This window comes from Nycticebus coucang, chromosome 14 (genome assembly GCF_027406575.1).
Source record: "Nycticebus coucang isolate mNycCou1 chromosome 14, mNycCou1.pri, whole genome shotgun sequence".
NCBI classification, from domain to species: domain Eukaryota; kingdom Metazoa; phylum Chordata; class Mammalia; order Primates; family Lorisidae; genus Nycticebus; species Nycticebus coucang.
In genome coordinates, this window is record NC_069793.1 from 91,500,885 (window position 1) to 91,519,936 (window position 19,052).

Genomic DNA, 19,052 nt, shown 5'->3' on the forward strand with positions numbered 1-19,052 from the left:
CCAATATTATTATTATTATTATTACCTTATTGTTTGGGGTTCATTGAGGGTACAAAGAATTTGGTTACACTCATTGCATTTGTTAGATAAAGTCCCACTTGTAATTGTGTCCTGTCCCCAAGAAGTGTGCCATACACTGTGGCCCCCATCCCCCTCTCTCCTCCCCACTCCCCGATCCCTCATTCCCCTGCCCCACCCTTTGATTAGCTCATCTATTACCTTCATATTAGAATTGAGTACATTGGATTCATGCTTCTCCATTCTTGTGATGCTTTACTAAGAAGAATGTGTTCCACCTCCACCCAGGTTAATACAAAAGATGTAAAGTCCCTATCTTCTTTAGTGGCTGAATAGTATTCCATGGTATACAAATACCACAGCTTGTTAATCCATTCCTGGCTTGGTGGGCATTTAGGCCGTTTCCACATTTTGGTGATTGTAAATTGAGCTGTGATAAACAGACTAGTGCAAATGTCTTTACAATAAAAGATTTTTTTTTTTTTTCTGGCTCAGTGCCCTAGCACAGTGATTACAGCGCCAGCCACATACACCAAGGGTGGCGGGTTCTAACCCAGCCCAGGCCAGCTAAACAATAATGACAAATGCAACAAGAACAAAAAAATAGCTGGGCATTGTGGCAGGCGCCTGTAGTCCCAGCTACTTGGGAGGCTGAGGCAAGAGAATCACTTAAATCCAAGAGTTTGATGTTGCTGTGAGCTGTGATGCCACGGCACTCTACCGAGGGCAACATGGTGAGACTCTGTAGGATCAAATGGGAGTCTAATTTGAGTTCTTTGAGGATTCTCTATACTTCCTTTCAAAAAGGTTGTATTAGTTTGCAGTCCCACCAGCAGTGTAAAAGTGTTCTTTTCTCTCCACCTCCATGGTATCATCTGCAGCTTTGAGACTTTGTGATGGGGCCCATTCTCACTGGGGTTAGGTGATATCTCAGGGTAGTTTTGATTTGCATTTCTCTGCTGATTAAGGATGATGAGCATTTTTCATATGTTTTGACCATTCATCTGTCTGCTTTAGAGAAGGTTCTATTCATGTCTCTTGCCCAGTGGTGTATGGGATTTTTAGATCTTTTTTTGTTGATTAATTTGAGTTCTCTATAGATCCTAGTTATCAAGCTTTCATCTGATTCATAACATGCAAATATCTTCTCCCATTCTGAAGGTTGTCTATTTGCTTTAGTTGTTGTTTTCCTAGCTGTACAGAAGCTTTTCAGTTTAATTAAGTCCCATTTGTTTATTTTTGTTGTTGCAATTGCCAGGGAAGTCGTCTTCATAAAATCTTTCCCCAGGCGGATATCTTCAAGTGTTTTCCCCACACTTTATTTGAGGATTTCTATTGTTTCATGCCTTAGATTTAATACTTTATCCATCTGAATCAATTTTCATAAGTGATGAGAGGTGTGGTCTGGTTTTAGTCTTTTACATGTGGATATCCAGTTCTCCCAGCACCATTTATTGAATGAGGATTCTTTTCCCCAGTGTATGTTCCTGTTTGGTTTTTCGAAGATCGGTTGGCTGTAAGAGGTTGTTTACATCTCATGGTTTAATGTTTGGTTCCAAATGTCAGTGTTTCTATTTTTGCCAATACCATGCATGCTGTTTTGATCACTGTGGCCTTGTGGTATAGCCTGAAGTCTGGTAGGGTAATACCCTGGCTTTGTTTTTATTACTAAGAATTGCCTTGGCTATATAGTTTCTTCTGGCTCCATGCAAAATGAAGAATTATGTTTCTAAATCTTGAAAGTATGATGATGATAATTTAATAGGGATTGCATCAAATCTGTAGGTATGATGAAAGTATTTTAATAGGGATCGCATTGAATCTGTAGGTTGCTTTGGGAAGTATAGATATTTTCACAATGTTGATTCTTTCCAGCCATGAGCATGGTATGATCTTTCCATTCGTAAATATCTTCTACTATATCTTTTTTTAGGGTTGCATAATTATCTGTGTGGAGGTCCTTTACCTCTTTTGTTACGTATATTCCTAGGCATTTCATTTTTTTGAAAGTACTGTGAAGGAAATTGTGTCCTTGATTGATTTGCTTTCCATCTTAGCTGTTATTGACATATGCAAAGGCTACTGATTTGTGGACATTAATTTATGTCCTGAGACCTTGCTGTATTTTTTGTTCACTTCCAGGAGTCTTGTGCTTGAGTCTTTGGGGTTCCCTATGTATAAGATCACATTGTCAGCAAAAAGAGAGACTTTGACCTCCTCTGCTCCCATTTGGATGCCCTTTATTTCCTTCTCTTGCCTGATTGTATTGGCTAGAACTTCCAGCACTATGTTGAATAGTAGTGGCCATAGAGGACAATCTTGTCTGGTTCCAGTTCTAGTGGAAAAGCTTTCAGTTTTACTCCCTTCAGTATAATATTAGCTGTGGGTTTTTCATAGATGGCCTTGATCAGATTCAGAAATGTGAATTATGCCTATATTCTTAAGTGTTCCTATTAGAAAAGGATGCTGAATTTTATCAAATGCTTTTTCTGTATCTATTGAGAGGATCATATGGTCTTTGTTTTTGCTTCTGTTGATATGGTGAATTATGTTTATGGACTTGCATATGTTAAACCAGCCTTTCATTCCCTGAGATGAAACCTACTTGATTGTGATGAATGATTTTTTTAATGCGTAGCTGTAATCTATTGGCTAAGATTTTATTGAGAATTGTTATATCTATATTCATTACTGAAATTGGTCTAAAGTTCTCCTTTTTACTTGGATTTTTTCCTGGTTTTGGTATCAGGGTGATGTTTGCTTCATAGAACATGTTGGGAGACGATTCCTTCCTTCTTAATTTTTTGGAATAATTTCTGCAGCATGGGTATAAGCTCTTCTTTGAAGTTTTGATAGAATTTTGGTGTGAAGCCATCTGGACCAGGACATTTTTTTGTTTGGAGATTTTTTTATTTATTCTTCAATCTCAGTTCTTGACATCGGTCTGTTCAAGAGATTTATTTCTCCTTAGTTAAAAGTATAGGGAAAGGATGTGATTTCATGTATTGGTCTATTTCCTCCACACTGTCAAATTTCTGGGCATAGAGTTTCTTGTAGTATTCAGAGATGATCTCTTGTATCTCTGTGGCATCTGTTGTTAATTCCCCTTTATTATTTCTGATTGAGGTTATTAGAGATTTTACTTTTCTGTTTCTAGTTAATCTGGCCAAAGGTTCATCAACTTCATTTATTTTTTCAAAAAGCCAACTTTTTGTTTTGTTAATTTTCTGAATGATTCTTTTGTTTTCAGTTCCATCATCTCAGATTTAATTTTGGTTATTTCTTTTCTTCTGCAGGGTTTGGCATTAGATTGTTCTTCTTTTTCTAATTCCATACGATGGTTCATGAATTTGTTGATGCGCTCTCTTTCTGTTTTTCGAATGTAGGCATCTAATGTGATAAAATTCCCTCTTATGGCTGTGTTTGCTGTATCCCACAGGTTTTGGTAACTTGTGTCTTCATTGTTGTTGTTTGAGGAATTTAACTATTTCCTCTTTTATCTCTTCCTGAATCCAGCTATCATTCAGCATAAGGTTGTTTAATTTCCATGTCTTTCTGTGGGGATGAACGTTTTTATTGGAGTTGAGTCCCCCCTTTGTTGACTTGTCATCTGAGAAGATACAAGGTAAAATTTGTATTGTTTTAATTTTGTTGAGGTTTGATTTGTACCTTAGGATGTGGTTGATTTTTGGTGTATGTACCATGGGCTGATGAGAAAAGTGTATATTCTTTAGCTTTGGGATGGTGTGTTCTGTATATGTCTATTAATCCCATTCGTTCTAAGGTCACATTTAAGTTCTTTGTATCTCCCTTCCCTTCTCTCCCTTCCCTCCTCTCCCTTTCCTTTCCTACCCTCCCCTCCTCTTCCCTCTTCCCTCTCCCCTCTCCTCCTTTTCCCTTACTTTGTTGCCCTTGGTAGGGCGCTGTGGCATCACAGCTCACAGCCACATCAAACTCATGTGCTTAAGCAATTCTCTTGCTTGAGCCTCCCAAGTAGCTGGGACTACAGGTGCCCACCACAACGCCTGGCTACTTTTTATTGCTGTTGCAGTTGTCATTGTTGTTTAGCAGGCCTGGCCAGCTTTGAGCTCACCAGCCTTATCCACTGAGCTATGGGCACCGAGCCTTTTAGTTTCTGTTTAGTGGATCTGTCCAGTTCTGTCAGAAGGGTGTTGAAGTCTCTGACTATTACGGTGTTATAGGTATCATATTGCTCAGACCCATCAAGGTTTGTTTCATAAATCTGGGAGCATTAAGTTGGATGTGTAAATATTTAAAATTGGAATGTCTTCTTCTTGTATTGTTCTTTTGACCAGTATAAAGTGTCCATCTTTGTCTTTCTTTTTTTTTTTTTGCTGCTTTAAATTTTGTTGCTTTAAATCCACTTGTATCTGAAAATAAGATCACACTTCCTTTCTTCTGATTTTCATTTGCTTGAAATACTGTTTTCCATCCCTTAACCCTAAGTCTTGATTTGTCCTTCAGGGATAGATGTGTCTCTTGGAGACAATATATGGATGGCTGTGCTTTTTCATGCAATCAGCCAGCCTGTGCCTCTTCACAGTGGTGAATTCAGTCCATTGACATTTATTGAGAGAATTGATATATGTGGTGGAGTTCTAGTCATGTTATTTTGTGTAAGTCTGTTGTGTAGTTTTATCCTTTGTGCCATTGTGGTAACTAAATTTTGACCTTTAGCTTCTGGGTGTTTCCTTTGCTTGTGGTCCATTGTGATGGTCAGTGTGTAGGATAGGTCTAAGTATTTCCTGTAGAGCTGGTCTTCTTGTGGTGAATTTCATCAGTGCTTCTGTATCCTCAAAAGATTTTATTTCTCCATCAATTTTGAAGCTTAGTTTAGCAAGATACAGAATTCTGGGCTGAAAATTGTTTAAGATTGTTGAAGGTGGATGACAGTGCTCTTCTGGCTTGGAAAGTTTCAGTTAAAAAGTCTGCTGTCATCCCAACGGCTCTGCCTCTGTAGGTCAGTTGGCACTTACGCCTGGCTGCTTGCAGAATTTTTCATTTCATCTTGACTTTGTACAGGTTCATTACAATGTGTCTTGGAAAAACTCCGTTTGAGTTGAGATGACCCAGGGTTTGATATCCATCTTAAAGGAATATGTCGGGGTCTTTAGTAAAACTTGGGAAGTTTTCATTTATGATAGTATACAGTAGGAATTCTATTTATTTGGGACAATCTTCTTCCCCTTCAGGAATCTCTATAATTTGGGTTTTTGAACACTTTATGGAGTCTTGTGGCTTTCTAGGTGCCTGTTCTGCTTTCTCTCTCTTCTTTTCTGTCTCTTTATCTGCCTGGGTTAACTTGAAAACTTTATCTTCTAGCTCTGAGGTTCTTTCTTCTCCTAGGTCTAACCTATTTTTGATACTTTATCCTGCAGCTTTATATTCACTGATTGTCTCCTTCATTTCCTTAAGTTCCACCATTCCCTTTCTATATTTTACATATCTCTCTTGCGACTTTTGTTTGTTTTTCCATTTTCTCGTCTTTATCATCCATGTTTTAAACTCCTTTCCTGCCAAGTCCATTAATTCTTTATAGGTGGAGTCTTCTGCAATAGTTGCCTCATGGTCCCTTGGGAGAATTTCTTGTATATTGGTTTTTCATGTTGCCTGAGTTTTTTACTTGGTTCCTCCTCAAGTGTTCTTTCTTCTTGTTCACCTCCTTGTCCTCCTTTTTACCTCTCACTGCCTCTTTTGTTTCAAACAGAAGTCCTTGCTCTTGATGCCAGTATATTGCAATGTGACTCTAGGACACCAGGGGGGCATTGTGTTTTTTTTTTTTGTTTGTTTGTTTGTTTTTGGGGAGCCAGAGAGTACAGTCATCAACCTCTCTGGTCCTTATTCCAAACTTAGTTGCCTTCGATGATTGCCTGGTTCCTTCAGTGATTCCTCAGCATTCAGACCCTGCCATGTTGGTATCTTAAAGCTCTCAAGAATCCTTCATGGATACGTCTCACAGTGCCCCCTGATTCTAGTTCCCATGGGATGTGGAAGTCCCTCAGTCTGTCCCAAGAGTGGAGTTCTGATCTTGGCAGGTGGGGGTAAGATGGCTGCCTTTAGGCTCCTCCTAAGACCTTCTCACGACCTTCCTAGAATGGCAGCTCAGTATAGCTGCCTCACCAGCCACCAAACCTATGTCAAATCCACTCCAACCAACCTTCAAATCTGGTTGTTGTATACTGTTTGAGTCCACCCATTCTCCCAAGCTTCCCATTCAATGCGCCTTTCCCCCAACAACTGAAAACTCTGATAAGGCTTCTCCCTTCCTGGACCTCTGTGGGGGGCAGTTGATCCTACCCCACTGCAATCACTTGCCTAATTCATAGGATTTCTACTGCTCTGCTGTATCCAGCTCACCGCCTCCTTGTGGTGCTCCCTGAGCTACAACTCTGGGTAAGCTCCAGGTGTGGCTGGGTTCTATCTTTTTCCCCAGTCATTCTAGGAGAGCTCAGCTGAACCATCTTTCTTATCTGCCGTCTTGCTCCACCTCCTGCCTCTTACTCTTTATGAAAAGTCATTCCAGAAAGATTCTGAGAAAGGGCTTGGCAGAGCTTATGTCTCCCATCCAAATGGAAAAGTAAAGTTATTGTTGGGGCATCATCTGGACTAATAAAAAGTAATTGCATTGATTCCATCTGGTTTTTATAGACTTGTACAGATTTTCATGTTTTCCTTGAAATGTAACAAAGTCTACATCCTTACTGTTGACCCAGTTCTCCATGATAGCTTATTGGAAGGTCACTCTAATAAAGCTGATAGAGTGTGCTGTTGATATAATTGTATGTATTATTCAACTTTTGATCTGTACTTTAATTTCCTATGTATTTATGCTTTTTAAGTTTGAGGAAAGACTTCTGGAGGAAATTTTTAACAGCATTGTCTTATTATGATAAAAATGTTGGTTGGATGTAAGAGACATGTTTTCTTAATTCTCACTGAACTTACAAATACACAAACCCCAAGCTGTTCTACTGTTGAAACATTTGCTAGTATAATGCCTAGTATTTAAGATACTCAACAATGAATAGGGAGCAGTTTTTGTTTTTTTTTCATTCTCATCCTTACTTTCAGACACTAAACAGGTTTTCTAGCCAAAAATAATAGTTTGAATGTAAACCTGCTGAAGGGATCTAGCTAGGAAATAGATATTTCCAGCTCAGGAATGTTTCAGAATTTATGATCCTTGGAAACTAGAAGCTGTTATCATACTTCCTCACTGTCAAGGTGTGATTCAACAGTTGTCTTTTTTAATGTTTATACTCCCAGGACCTGTCATAAATACACTTAAATAATAGATTTATTTTTGTTCCAAAAGTGTTTTTCCAACAGTATGTTGTAGAGATAAAAAGGATGCCCATCAAAATATTCTTGACCTCCACAATTGGTTGGAAATTTAAAATTTATATACGAAACTGTATTTTGATTGCTCTCTAGTAATCTTGTGCTCCAGATGGATGGGAAAGGAGATTATTATTGATGAATACATTCAGGACCATTTCATGCAGGTGACAGCTATTTAAATAGCGAACATAATTCTTCAGAGAGGTCTATCCTTTTCATGATATTTTATGAATCCTAGAACAAGAATTGGTTTATTTCTTCTTGTAAAGCAAACCCACTGTGGGAATCTATTGTTAAACTCAGGAATTCATTTGTGATCGTCTATTGAGAGCCCATGCTGTGTTCAGTATTATTTTTGGAATATAACTAAATCAATCTCTTGTCATGAGATGTAGGTATGGTTAAAATCTGTACTTTCAGGACAGCAACGAGCTGTCATATTAGATGTTATCCTGGATGCCCAAATTCAGATAATAAAGTAGTTGCTATTTATATAAAAATGTTGATAAATAAAATCAGAAACATCATATAATTGCCTATGCCTGGATATTAGAAATTTGCATGTAATAATTTTTTTTCAGATTTTGCTTCAATAAAGTCTTAGAAGATGGCGTAAGCATTCACACAAAATCTATAGCTGTTTTGCATACAAGCACTGTCATGGGTGGTTCTGGTAGTGGGTATGGGTATTTTTGTTTTTGTTTTTTTTACATACTTTGTGTGCAAGATCTGAAGTAAAATAGACTCCCCACAGTTTTCACGTTCTCTTATGGCATTTGTAGGTCTTGCACACTAGAAATTCTAACCGGGACCTCTCCTCTTCCAGGGAGCCACACAGGGCAGTTTCGACATGCCTGGTTTGTGTGGGAGGTTCCTTTACACTTTGAGGGTGGGGAGGCAGGAAAGTAGAGATCTTCACCAGCCTTTTTTCTTAAAATCCAATTTACATGGTAATACTTTGAATTGATTTATACCTGCTCTATGGTATTGTTAATTCTTCTTTGAGGTAACACTGAAATAGCTTTGCTCAGTGGCGGTATCACAGCCAATGAGCTTTATCCAAGGCACAATTATTGGTAACTGAAAGCTTTTCCCAAAACCCCACCATGACGACTTGAATTATAGTCAGCACTGGCAATTTCTTTTTCTTTTTTCTTTTATATTAAATCATGGCTGTGCACATTAATGCAATCATGGGGTACCATGCACTGGTTTATATACAATTGGAAATATTTTCATCACACTGGCTAACATAGCCTTTCTGGCTTTTTCTTAGTTATTGTGTTAAAACATTTATATTGTACATTTAGTTAGTTTCACGTGTACCCTTGTAAGATGCACCATAGGTGTGGTCCCACCAATTACTCTCCCTCCACCCATTCTCTCCCCTCCCTCCCCTCCCCTCCCTTTCCCCTTTCCCCATATTCTTAGGCTATAATTGGGTAACAGCTTTCATATGAAAGCTATAAATTAGTTTGCACTGGCAATTTCTGACAGTCTCTACAAAGATGCAATAAAAATGAAAAAAGAAAGAAAAAATATATAAAAAAGAAAACAGAAAAATGTGTGCTATGTTAGGCCTCATAAACTATTAATGTAATACTTTTGCATCATTAAAAATAAAGAGATTTAGGAGAAAACTTCAGATATGGGATTAAGAAGTTAGTAGGCCATGGTTACTAATTCACAAAATAAGCAGTTAGTGTTTCTATTACAGATTTTTTATTTTTTTTTGTAGAATGAATGTCTTCATTTAGACCAAAAAATATATACTTTTATGGAACTGAGACTAAAAAATTTAAAGAGAACAATCTTAGTTTTTCTTAAAGTCCTTTCTCTGAAAAGTCAACAAAAGAAAAAAGAGGGAACAGAATTTATTGTCAAATTTGGGCCAGTCCCAGAGAACTGCCGGAGGGAGAGTAGTTTTTATTGTGGGGAACCAGACCCGGAATTGCTTTTGCATGTTAAAATTTTTCTTCTCACACATTCCCATTATAATCAACTATTATCTTAGTGGGTCTATAAATAGTATTTATATGGGAAATAGACCAGAAAACCATTCAAGTAAAATAGAAAACAACAGTATTAATTTTTGCACAAAGAGGTGGAACAGCAAAAAACTGGAGTTTTCTTACTTGTAACCGAGATCTGACTTAAGACAACTTCACAATTTACTCTTGAAGTGGTAGGTGAGGTACTTTGGGGAAGCCTTTTTCCTCACAGGTACGAGAAATAATGCTTGGGGGTCCACAGGTCAGTGATCATTTTCCGGGCTGGCCTAGTGAGAGGTTCTCGTGTGCTGCCGCCAATCTGAAATCAAGTTATATTTTCATTCATTCCAAAATAGTTGTTGACAGGCTTCTATGTGCTAAGTATTTATTTAACCTGTTGGGACATTTATAACATGTGATCTATGCTTTCCTAGAGTGTAGGCTAGTAGGAAAAGAAGGCATTCATAACATTTTCTTAATTCTTTTTTTTTTTTGCAGTTTTTGGCTGGGGCTGGGTTTGAACCCACCACCTCTTGCATATGGGGCTGGCACCCTACTCGTCTGAGCCACAGCCACCGCCCTCATTATTTATTTTAAAAGTTATAGATTTTATTAGGCTTAACAAAAACCGGCCAGCTCCTATCCTGCCAGTTTCTATCACTTATTTTAATTGCCCAGAAAGACCACCACTTTGAATGTTTAGTCATTTCTTCTAACTTTTTAAAGATCATGTTTATTCTATTTCTTTTCCTTTTTCTTTTTTCTTTTTTTAGTTTTAGATATCATTTGGTTCCATACTGTTAACATATGTGACTTCATACCATCTTACACACGCCTCCTCTACTCTTAGTAGAGTTACCAAATTTACCAAGGTTTCGCTCTTGCTCAGGCTGATTTTGAACTCCTGAGCTCAGGCAATCCACCTGTCTCAGCCTCCCAGAGTGCTAGGATTACAGGCATGAGCCACCTCTCAGTTAATAATATTCATATTATAGTGATTTTGTACATATTATTTATAACTCAGCTACTTAGTTTATTATGATTGGTTTATTTGTATAACTTTGTTTTCTTTCTTTTATTTTTTATTTTTTATTTTTTGGTTGCAGCCTTCATTGTTGTTAGGCGGCTGGATTCGAACCTGCCAGCTCAGGTGTATGTGGCGGGCACCTTAGCCGCTTGAGCCACAGGCGCTGAGTCATAACTTTGTTTTCTAATTGGCTAGGAACTTTCTCTGCTTTTCTTGTCTTTTTTTCTTTTCTTTCTTTCTTTCTTATCATTGCACTCAAGCAGCTTGAACTGATTTACCTCTTAGCTTCTTTCTCTGTAGACATGTTCTCCATAGCCTTCTGTCATCCAGAGTTTTGCTGATTTCTTTAAGCCCACGGTCAGAGAGCTTCAGTGGGCATAGTAGATTTTTTTTCTTTTTTTTTTTTTTTTGAGAGTCTCATTATGTCGCCTTGGTAGAGGCTAGTGTGCTGTGGCGTTACAGCTCACAGCAATCTCCAACTCTGGGCTTAAGCAATCCTCTTGCCTTGGCCTCCCAAGTAGCTGGGACTACAGGCACCCGCCACAACACCTGGCTATTTTTTGGTTGTAGTTGTCATTGTTGTTTGGCAGGCCTGGGCTGGATTCGAACCCGCCAGGTCCAGTATATGTAGCTGGCACCCTAGCTGCTGAGTTATAGGCGCTAAGCCGGCACAGTAGATTTATTGCAAGAATGATGATAGAATGCTTTCTTATGGAAAAAAGTATAAAAAATGTAATGTTACTACACACTCAGTTAAAATCTTTAGAATTATTAATTTTCTGGTCAACTTAATGTTGTGAAAACAAGGATGTATTATAGCATCAATTATCAAAATTTCTGAAAAAATTAAACTCATTTTTCTAAGCTTTAAAAAAAGTTACCCTTGCTGTCAGTCTGTTATTGTGTTTATAAGATTAACCCGAGTCTCCCAAGTAATCCTTTGATTTCTGTTATGGGAACTCTGAATAAAATTCAGCATGACGTAATCGCAGGGATAGCATTTCACAGCAGCTTGACTAGCGTATGCCAGTTGTTCCGAAAAATGGAAAACAAAATCCTCGATTGGGATTTCAAGACCTGGAATAGAAAACATTTTCCCTCTTCCTTAATAAGTTCCACTGATAAGACTGCTGATTTGTTTTTTTCACTTTCTTGCCTTTATTGTAGCCTTTATACGAGATTTACCACGGTTCTGGTCTCACAGAGTATTTTCAGCATTACTTTGGGTAGGGAAGTGATTGGGAACCTAATGAATAAGGACATTAAAAGGAAAGTTTACAGCTTAAATTAAAGTACTTCTTTTTTGTGAAACAGAATTTTACTCTGTCACTCTGGGTAGAGTGCTGTGGGTTCATCACAGCTCACAGCAACCTCAAACTCTTGGGCTTAAGAGATTCCCTTGCCTCAGCCTCTCAAGTAGCTGGGACTACAGGTGTGTGCCACCATGTCTGGCCAGTTTTTCTGTTTTTAGTAGAAACCAGGCTCTTGCCTTTGCTCAGGCTGGTCTCGAACTCCTGAGCTTAAGCAACCCACCTGCCTTGGCCTCCCAGAGTGCTAGTATTGTAGGCGTGAGCCACCTCTCCCAGCCAAAAGTACATTTTTGTATCACTTTGTATTGTCATTTTAGTGACTCAAATCTTCTGATTTTAGTTAATAATGCATATTAAGTATTAGGAATAATAATTGATGTAGACGAATTAATCTTTCATAATTACCATTGGGAAGTATGCATTTTTAAAGATTACGGTGTTGTAACTCCCTACTAATTTATCTACTTATCTTTGGTTCTCCAACTTTTTCAGAAGATTGGATTCTTTCCCATTCCAATAGAGATGGTTATCCCTGTTTAATTCCTACAGAGCAGTTGACAATATAGGTACATATAGTTTTCTAAAGCAGTGCTTCTGAACTTCAATATGCATACAGATTACCAAGAGATCTTGTTTAAAATGCAGATTCTGCTGGGGGCTGAGAGTTTGCATTTTGTTAAGATCACAAGGTGCTCATGCTGCTATTCTCCTGACCAGCAAAATAATTGAATAGCAGAAGTCTAATATACCTCAGATGTGGGAGTAAAGTTGGTCCTTCTAGAATATGACCCTTGAACTTCTAGCCATTTGTGGGAGACTTTGCATTGCTGGCTGCTATTAAGGACATCAAATAGTACTAGATCTATTCCTTCTTAGAGACTTAAAAGCATTTTGTTATTTGTAAGTGATTTCAATACTACATTAATGTGCGTGTGTATTTTATGTAGTAACTATATTTTATATATTTATATTTAGCTGGTGCCTTTGAGGAAGAAATCAATATTCTTGGTACCTGAAAACTTCAGTTTTTAACATGCAAAGGAATGTACCATCCTGTCTGTGGCGGGTAGCCGTCTGGATCCCACTGTGTGTTGTTTCATGGTTATACAAACATGACACCACAGAAGATGCTACGTACACATCAATAACCAGCTTCATTGTCATGTTTGCTTCTTTGTAATTAGACATTAGCTAGCAATGAAAAACGATTAATGGCTTTTCTTTTCTCTCTTCTTTTAAAAATAGCTCAGTCACTAAAGGAATTTGCAAGACTCCTTATTGCAGTAGAAGAAGAAAGGAGAAGACTGGTAAGTCTGCTGCAGATTCCGCTTTGTTTGAACATGTTAAACAGAAAGTACAAACCTTCTGGTTTAGGCAGTTATATAAATTATGATTTGATACATGTGCTAAATATTCCGTGTATTTGCAAAAAGATTCGTGAGTACAATGATCAAATTCTGCAAATAAGATATATTATTTGTTCTAATTATTTCATTTGTTCAGCAGATGTCAATTACCTTTATTTTGCTCGCATTCAATTGTTTTGAGAATTAAAAATATTGAACAAACTGCCATGAAGGAACCCAGTCTAATTCAGCAAACATTCGGCAGTTGTAGCAACCTCAATGGGATAACAAAGATGCATTTCAAACCTTAAAGGCAATTCATGGAAAGAGCTGTGCTAATTTGCCAGGGTGTTACTAGGAGACTCTTCTGGAAAGGTGATATTTGAGTTGGTTCCTAAAGGCTGGGAGGATTTTGCTAGACTGAGAAAAAAGCATTCTAGGTTGATTGATTAATTTCTGCAAAGGTATTAGAGCACAGTTATTGGTAAAACATTTATCCATTTAAAAATATAATTTTGAACTTGGCTCCCATAGCTCAGTGCTTAGGGTGCTGGCCACATAACACCAAGGCTGGCAGGTTCGAGCTCAGCCCGGGCCCGCTAAACAACAATGACAACTACAACAACAAAAAAATAGCTGGGCATTAGGGCAAGCGCCTGTAGTCCCAGCTACTTGGGGGGCTGAGGCAAGATAATTGCATAAGCCCAAGCGTTTGAGGTTGCTATGAGCTGTGATATCATGGCACTCTACCGGAGGGTGACATAGTAAAACTCTGTCTCAAGAAAAATAAAAATAAAGATAGGGCGGCGCCTGTGGCTCAGTCGGTAGGGTGCCGGCCCCATATACGGAGGGTGGCGGGTTCAAACCCGGCCCCGGCCAAACTGCAACCAAAAAATAGCCGGGTGTTGTGGCGGGCGCCTGTAGTCCCAGCTACCCTGGAGGCTGAGGCAAGAGAGTCGCTTAAGCCCAGGAGTTGGAGGTTGCTGTGAGCTGTGTGAGGCCACGGCACTCTACGGAGGGCCATAAAGTGAGACTCTGTCTCTACAAAAAAAAAAATAAATAAAATAAAGATAAAAATATAATTTTGTTACCCTGGAAATGAGAAGAATATAACCTAAAAATTTGTACCTTCATATTAATTTGAAATAATTAAATTTAAGAAAATATAATTTTGTATCTGTTATATTGAAAAGAAATTTGAATTTGATGGTCCCTGTCTAAGACCCAGTATTCTCATCTGTAATAAGGAAAACACACTAGTATGTACCCCACAGAATTGCTGTAATGAAAATATACCTGCCACATGGTAAATACATGTTGATGGTAATAAGGATGTTGAAGGCTGGTTATAGTGAGTGTTACTGACATATGTAAGTATTTTTTATTTCATTGGCTTCACCCTCCAGTCCCCTTATACACACAGGCATACCTCATTTCTTTGTGCTTTACTTTATAGTGCTTCCCAGATACTGTGGTTTTTTTGTTGTTGTTGTTTGTTTTTGTTTTTTTTTTGTTGTTTTTGCCCAGGGCTGGGTTTGAACCCGCCACCTCTGGCATATGGGGCGGGCGCCCTATTCCTTTGAGCCACAGGCACCGCCCGATACCATGTTTTTTATAAATTAAGAATTTAGGACACCCCTGCTTTGAGCAGGTCTACTGGCACTATTTTTCTCACAGCATGTGCTTATTTTGTGTCTCTGGGTCACATTTTGGCACTTGTCACAATGTTTCAGACTATTTCATTAATATTCATTGTGAGTGATCTTTGGTGTTGCTATTACAAATGTTTGGGGGTATCATAGACTGTGCCCGTCTAAGATGGTGACCATGGTCAGACCTCTGTGCATTCTCACTGCTCCACTGACTGGCCGTTCTCCTGTTTCTCTGCCCCCTTGGGCCTCCCTATTCCCTGAGACACAACAATATTAAAATTAGGCCAATTAATAACCCTTTATTGTCTTGTAAGTGTTCAAGTGAAAGGAAGAGTCACATGTCTCTCTCTTTAAATCAAAAGCTAGAAAATTAAGCTTAGTGAGGAAGCTATGGCAACAGCTGAGATGGGCCAAGAACTAGGTCTCTTGTGCCAAATAGTCAGCCAAGTTGTGAATGCAAAGGAAAAAATCTGGACGGAAATCTAAAGTGCTCTTCCAGTAAACACACAAAAGATAAGAAAGTAAAACAACCTTGTTACTGATACAGAGAAAATTTTAGTTGTCTGGATAGCAGATCAAATGAACCACGATGTTCCTTTAAGCCAAAACTCAATCCATAGTGAGGCTCTAACTTTCTTCGATTCTATGAAGGCTGAGAAGGGTAAGAAACTGTGGAAGAAAGTTTGAACCTAGCCGACGTTGCTTCATGAGGTTTAAGGAAAGAAGCCATCTGTATAACTTACCAGTGCAAGGCGGAGCACTGAGAGGTGATATAGAAGCTGCAGCAAATTACTCATGAGATTTAGCTAAGATAAATAATGGAATTTTAGTGGAGGTGAAACAGCTTTCTGTTGGAAGAAAATGCCACCTTGGATTTTCAGAGCTAGAAAAGAGAAGTCATTGCTTTGCTTAAAAGGATAGGCCGACTCTATGGTTAGGGGCGAATGCAGCTGATGATTGTAAACTCAAGCCAAGGCTAACTTGCCATTCTGAAAATCCTAGGTCCTTGAGAATTATGCTACATCCACTCTTTCTGTGCTCTAGATACGGAACATGCAGTCTGGTTGGCAGCACATTTTTTTTTTTATAACATACTTTACTGAATATGTTAAGCCCATTGTTGAGATCTACTTTTCTGAAAAAATGTCCCTTTAAAAATATTACCACTTGTTGACAATGTCCCTAGTCACCTGAGCTCTGATGGAGTTGTACAAGGAGATCAATGTTGTTTTCATGCCTGCTAACACAACATCCATTCTGAAGCCCGTGGATCAAGGAGTCATTTTGACTTTTAAGTCTTAGGATTTATGAAGTATATTTCATAAGGTTACAGCTGCCACATACAGTGATTCCTCTTATGGATTAGGGTAAAGTAAACTGAAAATCTTCTGGAAATAATTTCCTATTCTAGATGCCAGTAATGTTTCATGAGAGGGGATCAAAATACCAGTGTTAATAGAAGTTTAGAATAAGTTAATGTCAGTCCTCCTAGATGGCTTTGGGGGGTTTAAGACTTCAGTGGAGGAAGTCATTGAAGATGTAGTAGAAATAGCAGGGGATCTAGAACTGGGAGCAGAGCCTGGAGTGTGGCTGAATTGCTGCAGTCCACGGACGAGAGGTGAGCAGACCAATTGCTTCTTATGGATAAGCAAAGAAAGTGGTTTGGGGGATGGAATCTACTCCCAGTGAACATGCTATTAACATTTTTGAAATGACAACCAATAATTCAGAATATTCCATTAACTTAGTTGATAAAGCAGTGGCAGGGTTTGAGAGAATTGACTCCAGTTTTGAAAGATCTACGATGGGTAAAATGCCATCAGACAACTCTGCATGCTATTGAGAAATACTGTGTCAAAGAAAGAGTCATTTGATGCAAAAAAAACTACACTTTTGTCTTATTTTAAGAATTGCTACCACCATCCCAACTTTCAGCAACCACCAGCCACCTGATCAGTCAGGAGCCATCCACATGAGGCAGGTTGCTTCCACCAGCAGCAAAAACCTTATGACTTGTTGAAGGTTTAGATGATTGCTATTTGCAGCAATAAAGTACTTTTTATTTAAGATACACTATTTTTTTAAAAAAATGGTGTGACTTGCCTTACGGTGACTTTTGCTTTGCTACTGTTGCCTGGAACTGAACCTGAAGTATTTTCAGGGAATGCTTGTAAATATAATACGCAAGTGTGGTCTAAATGTTCCTGGAATGTGGCACAGTTGGATGTCAATTTTCTAAATTTTTTTTTTAAAGTGGTTTGATGAGGGTGGTTTTAAAGTGATTTAAACCCCAGAGGCAGTCCAGAAGTAGGGTGTAGTGGTTCTATAGATGTTGTGGGAGGAAGCGCTGTGTGTATTTGTGAAACAGGCAGATGGTTCTTAGAAGGGACCAGCAGAAGATCAGTTGGTAGGTGTGGCCATCTGTGGGGTGTAAGTGTTAGGGAGGCCGACAAATTTTTGGTGTTTGTGGGAGAATTGCGAGAAATTTTTGAAGAGAAGAATGAAAATCAATATGGGATTCAGGAGAGATTAATTTGGCAGCCATGGGAGAGCGAGATAAGGTGAGGAGGAAGGTTCTGAGTGGCGGTAGTGGTGGTAGACCAACCATCTTCTTTGGGATGGGAAACATTAGCCTGCTGGTGTCATAGACATAGCTGTGCCATCTGACCTGTCCTGCTAGATATATACACATCTTATGGGATACTACCTTTTCAGGGCAGGGGGTGGTTAGAGAAAGCTTTTTTTTTTTTTTTTGAGACAAGAGTCTCACTTTGTCACCCTGTGATAGAGTACTGTGGCATCACAGCTCACAGCAACCTGAAACTCCTGGGTTCAAGCGTCCTCTTGCTTCAGCCTCCCGAGTAGCTGGGACTACAAGTACTGCCAAAATGCCTGGCTAATTTTAGAGACAGGGTCTCGCTCTTGCTCAAGCTGGTCTGGAACTCCTGCGCTCAGGCAATCTACCTGCCTTGGCCTCCCAGAGTGCTGGGATTACAGGCATGAGCCACTGCACCTGGCCTAGAGAAAGCTCTTTTGTGGAGATGACTTTGGGCTGAGTCTTCAATCCTAAATTGACACTGTTTTAATTACATAATCTTTTCCTCCACTTCAGTGAGCTACATGATAGAATTCTAACTTCCAGGGGGAGACCTGGGTAGTGTAATATGTTCACTTACGGCCAAGGAGAGGAGCCAATGACAGAAATGGGAAAGAGTACTTTGAGAGATGTGAAAATTAAAGTTGGAAATGGCAGGGAAGCCAGGGGAATACATAGATCTGGGTTGGCAAGGCTCTGATTCAGCTCCTGCGCATGTAGTTCAGGAGAGCAGTGAACCAAGTTTTAGAAAATTTTAGAAAATGTTTTGGTTTAAAGAACATGAGAACGTGTGTTGTAGCTTGTAGGAAGAAAGAGAGCCAAGGCAGCGTTACAGCAGTGAGGAGACTGTACCAGGGGTAAAGCTCCTTGTCTGAAGTGGGAGAAAAGGAATAGAGGATTGGTGCAAACATAGTTGAAATTTGCAACAGGAAGTTGGTTAGTCGGACAGGACAGGTGGGGAATTGTGTTAGTAAGGAGTGGTTATCTACCGTGACCAGGAGTTTATAGAAACAGTTCAGATCAGCCAGGGGCAGGGTATTCAAAAGAAGGGTCAAGGAAAGATTGGAGATCCTAGGCTTGGAGAGGAACGGTTGTTGAAGTCAGACCTTATAAGTAGGAAAGAGGCTTTTTATGGCAGTAGCCAGTGTGGCACTGTGGGCAGTAAGTGCAGCGGGGAGGGCAGATTCCAGCTGGTGGTTGGCTCAGGAGATGACACAGTGCTGTGTGGCAGGACCCTGCCTGAGTGCAGGGATGACTGGGGGCTGCGGGGCTGACAGTGTTGCCGGCAGGCACAGCTACTTCATCTGAGGGTTCACTGGGAATAAAGGGGTCAGAGAGAAGACAGGGAAGCTGTGATCAGGAGTGGGAGTGGAAACGTACTGAGTTTGGTTTTGGAGCTGGTCCAGAGAGTGGTGAGGTTAGGATGTGGCCGAGGCAGGAGACAGGCCTCAGGAATCCAGGAGGCTGAGCTCAAAGACTTGGATTTTATGGGCAGAATGTTGAGGTCACGTGTAGGAGAACGAACACCAGGGTTATAGAAGCAGCTACCGGTTCTTGAGGAATGTGCTGGGAGCAAGAGGATCTCCAAGCTGGCATGGAGATGTTTTGCTGCCCAGAGACAAGCCCTCAAGCAGCTGCAGGTGTTAATGAGGTAAGATCTGTCTTAGCAAGTGGGCGTTACACTTTGAACATTCGCGGTATGGCAGGGTGGGAGCTGAGCCTGCGGGGAAGAAGCAAGTAGCGACCAATA

The 19,052-nt window shown here is 39.5% G+C and overlaps 1 protein-coding gene and 1 non-coding gene across 2 annotated transcripts in view; both read left to right on the forward strand.

The window, feature by feature from the left end:
- ARHGAP42 (Rho GTPase activating protein 42) overlaps window positions 1-19,052 on the forward strand; it is a 345,686-nt gene that overhangs the window by 103,931 nt on the left and 222,703 nt on the right. Inside the window, exon 3 of the mRNA XM_053560437.1 lies at window positions 12,954-13,015. Coding sequence (XP_053416412.1) covers window positions 12,954-13,015 — 62 coding nt within the window. The remainder of the gene's footprint in view (window positions 1-12,953; window positions 13,016-19,052) is intronic.
- LOC128566076 (U4 spliceosomal RNA) lies at window positions 8,400-8,547 on the forward strand. Its single transcript, XR_008374373.1, has one exon. It is a non-coding gene; the product is annotated as a U4 spliceosomal RNA (small nuclear RNA).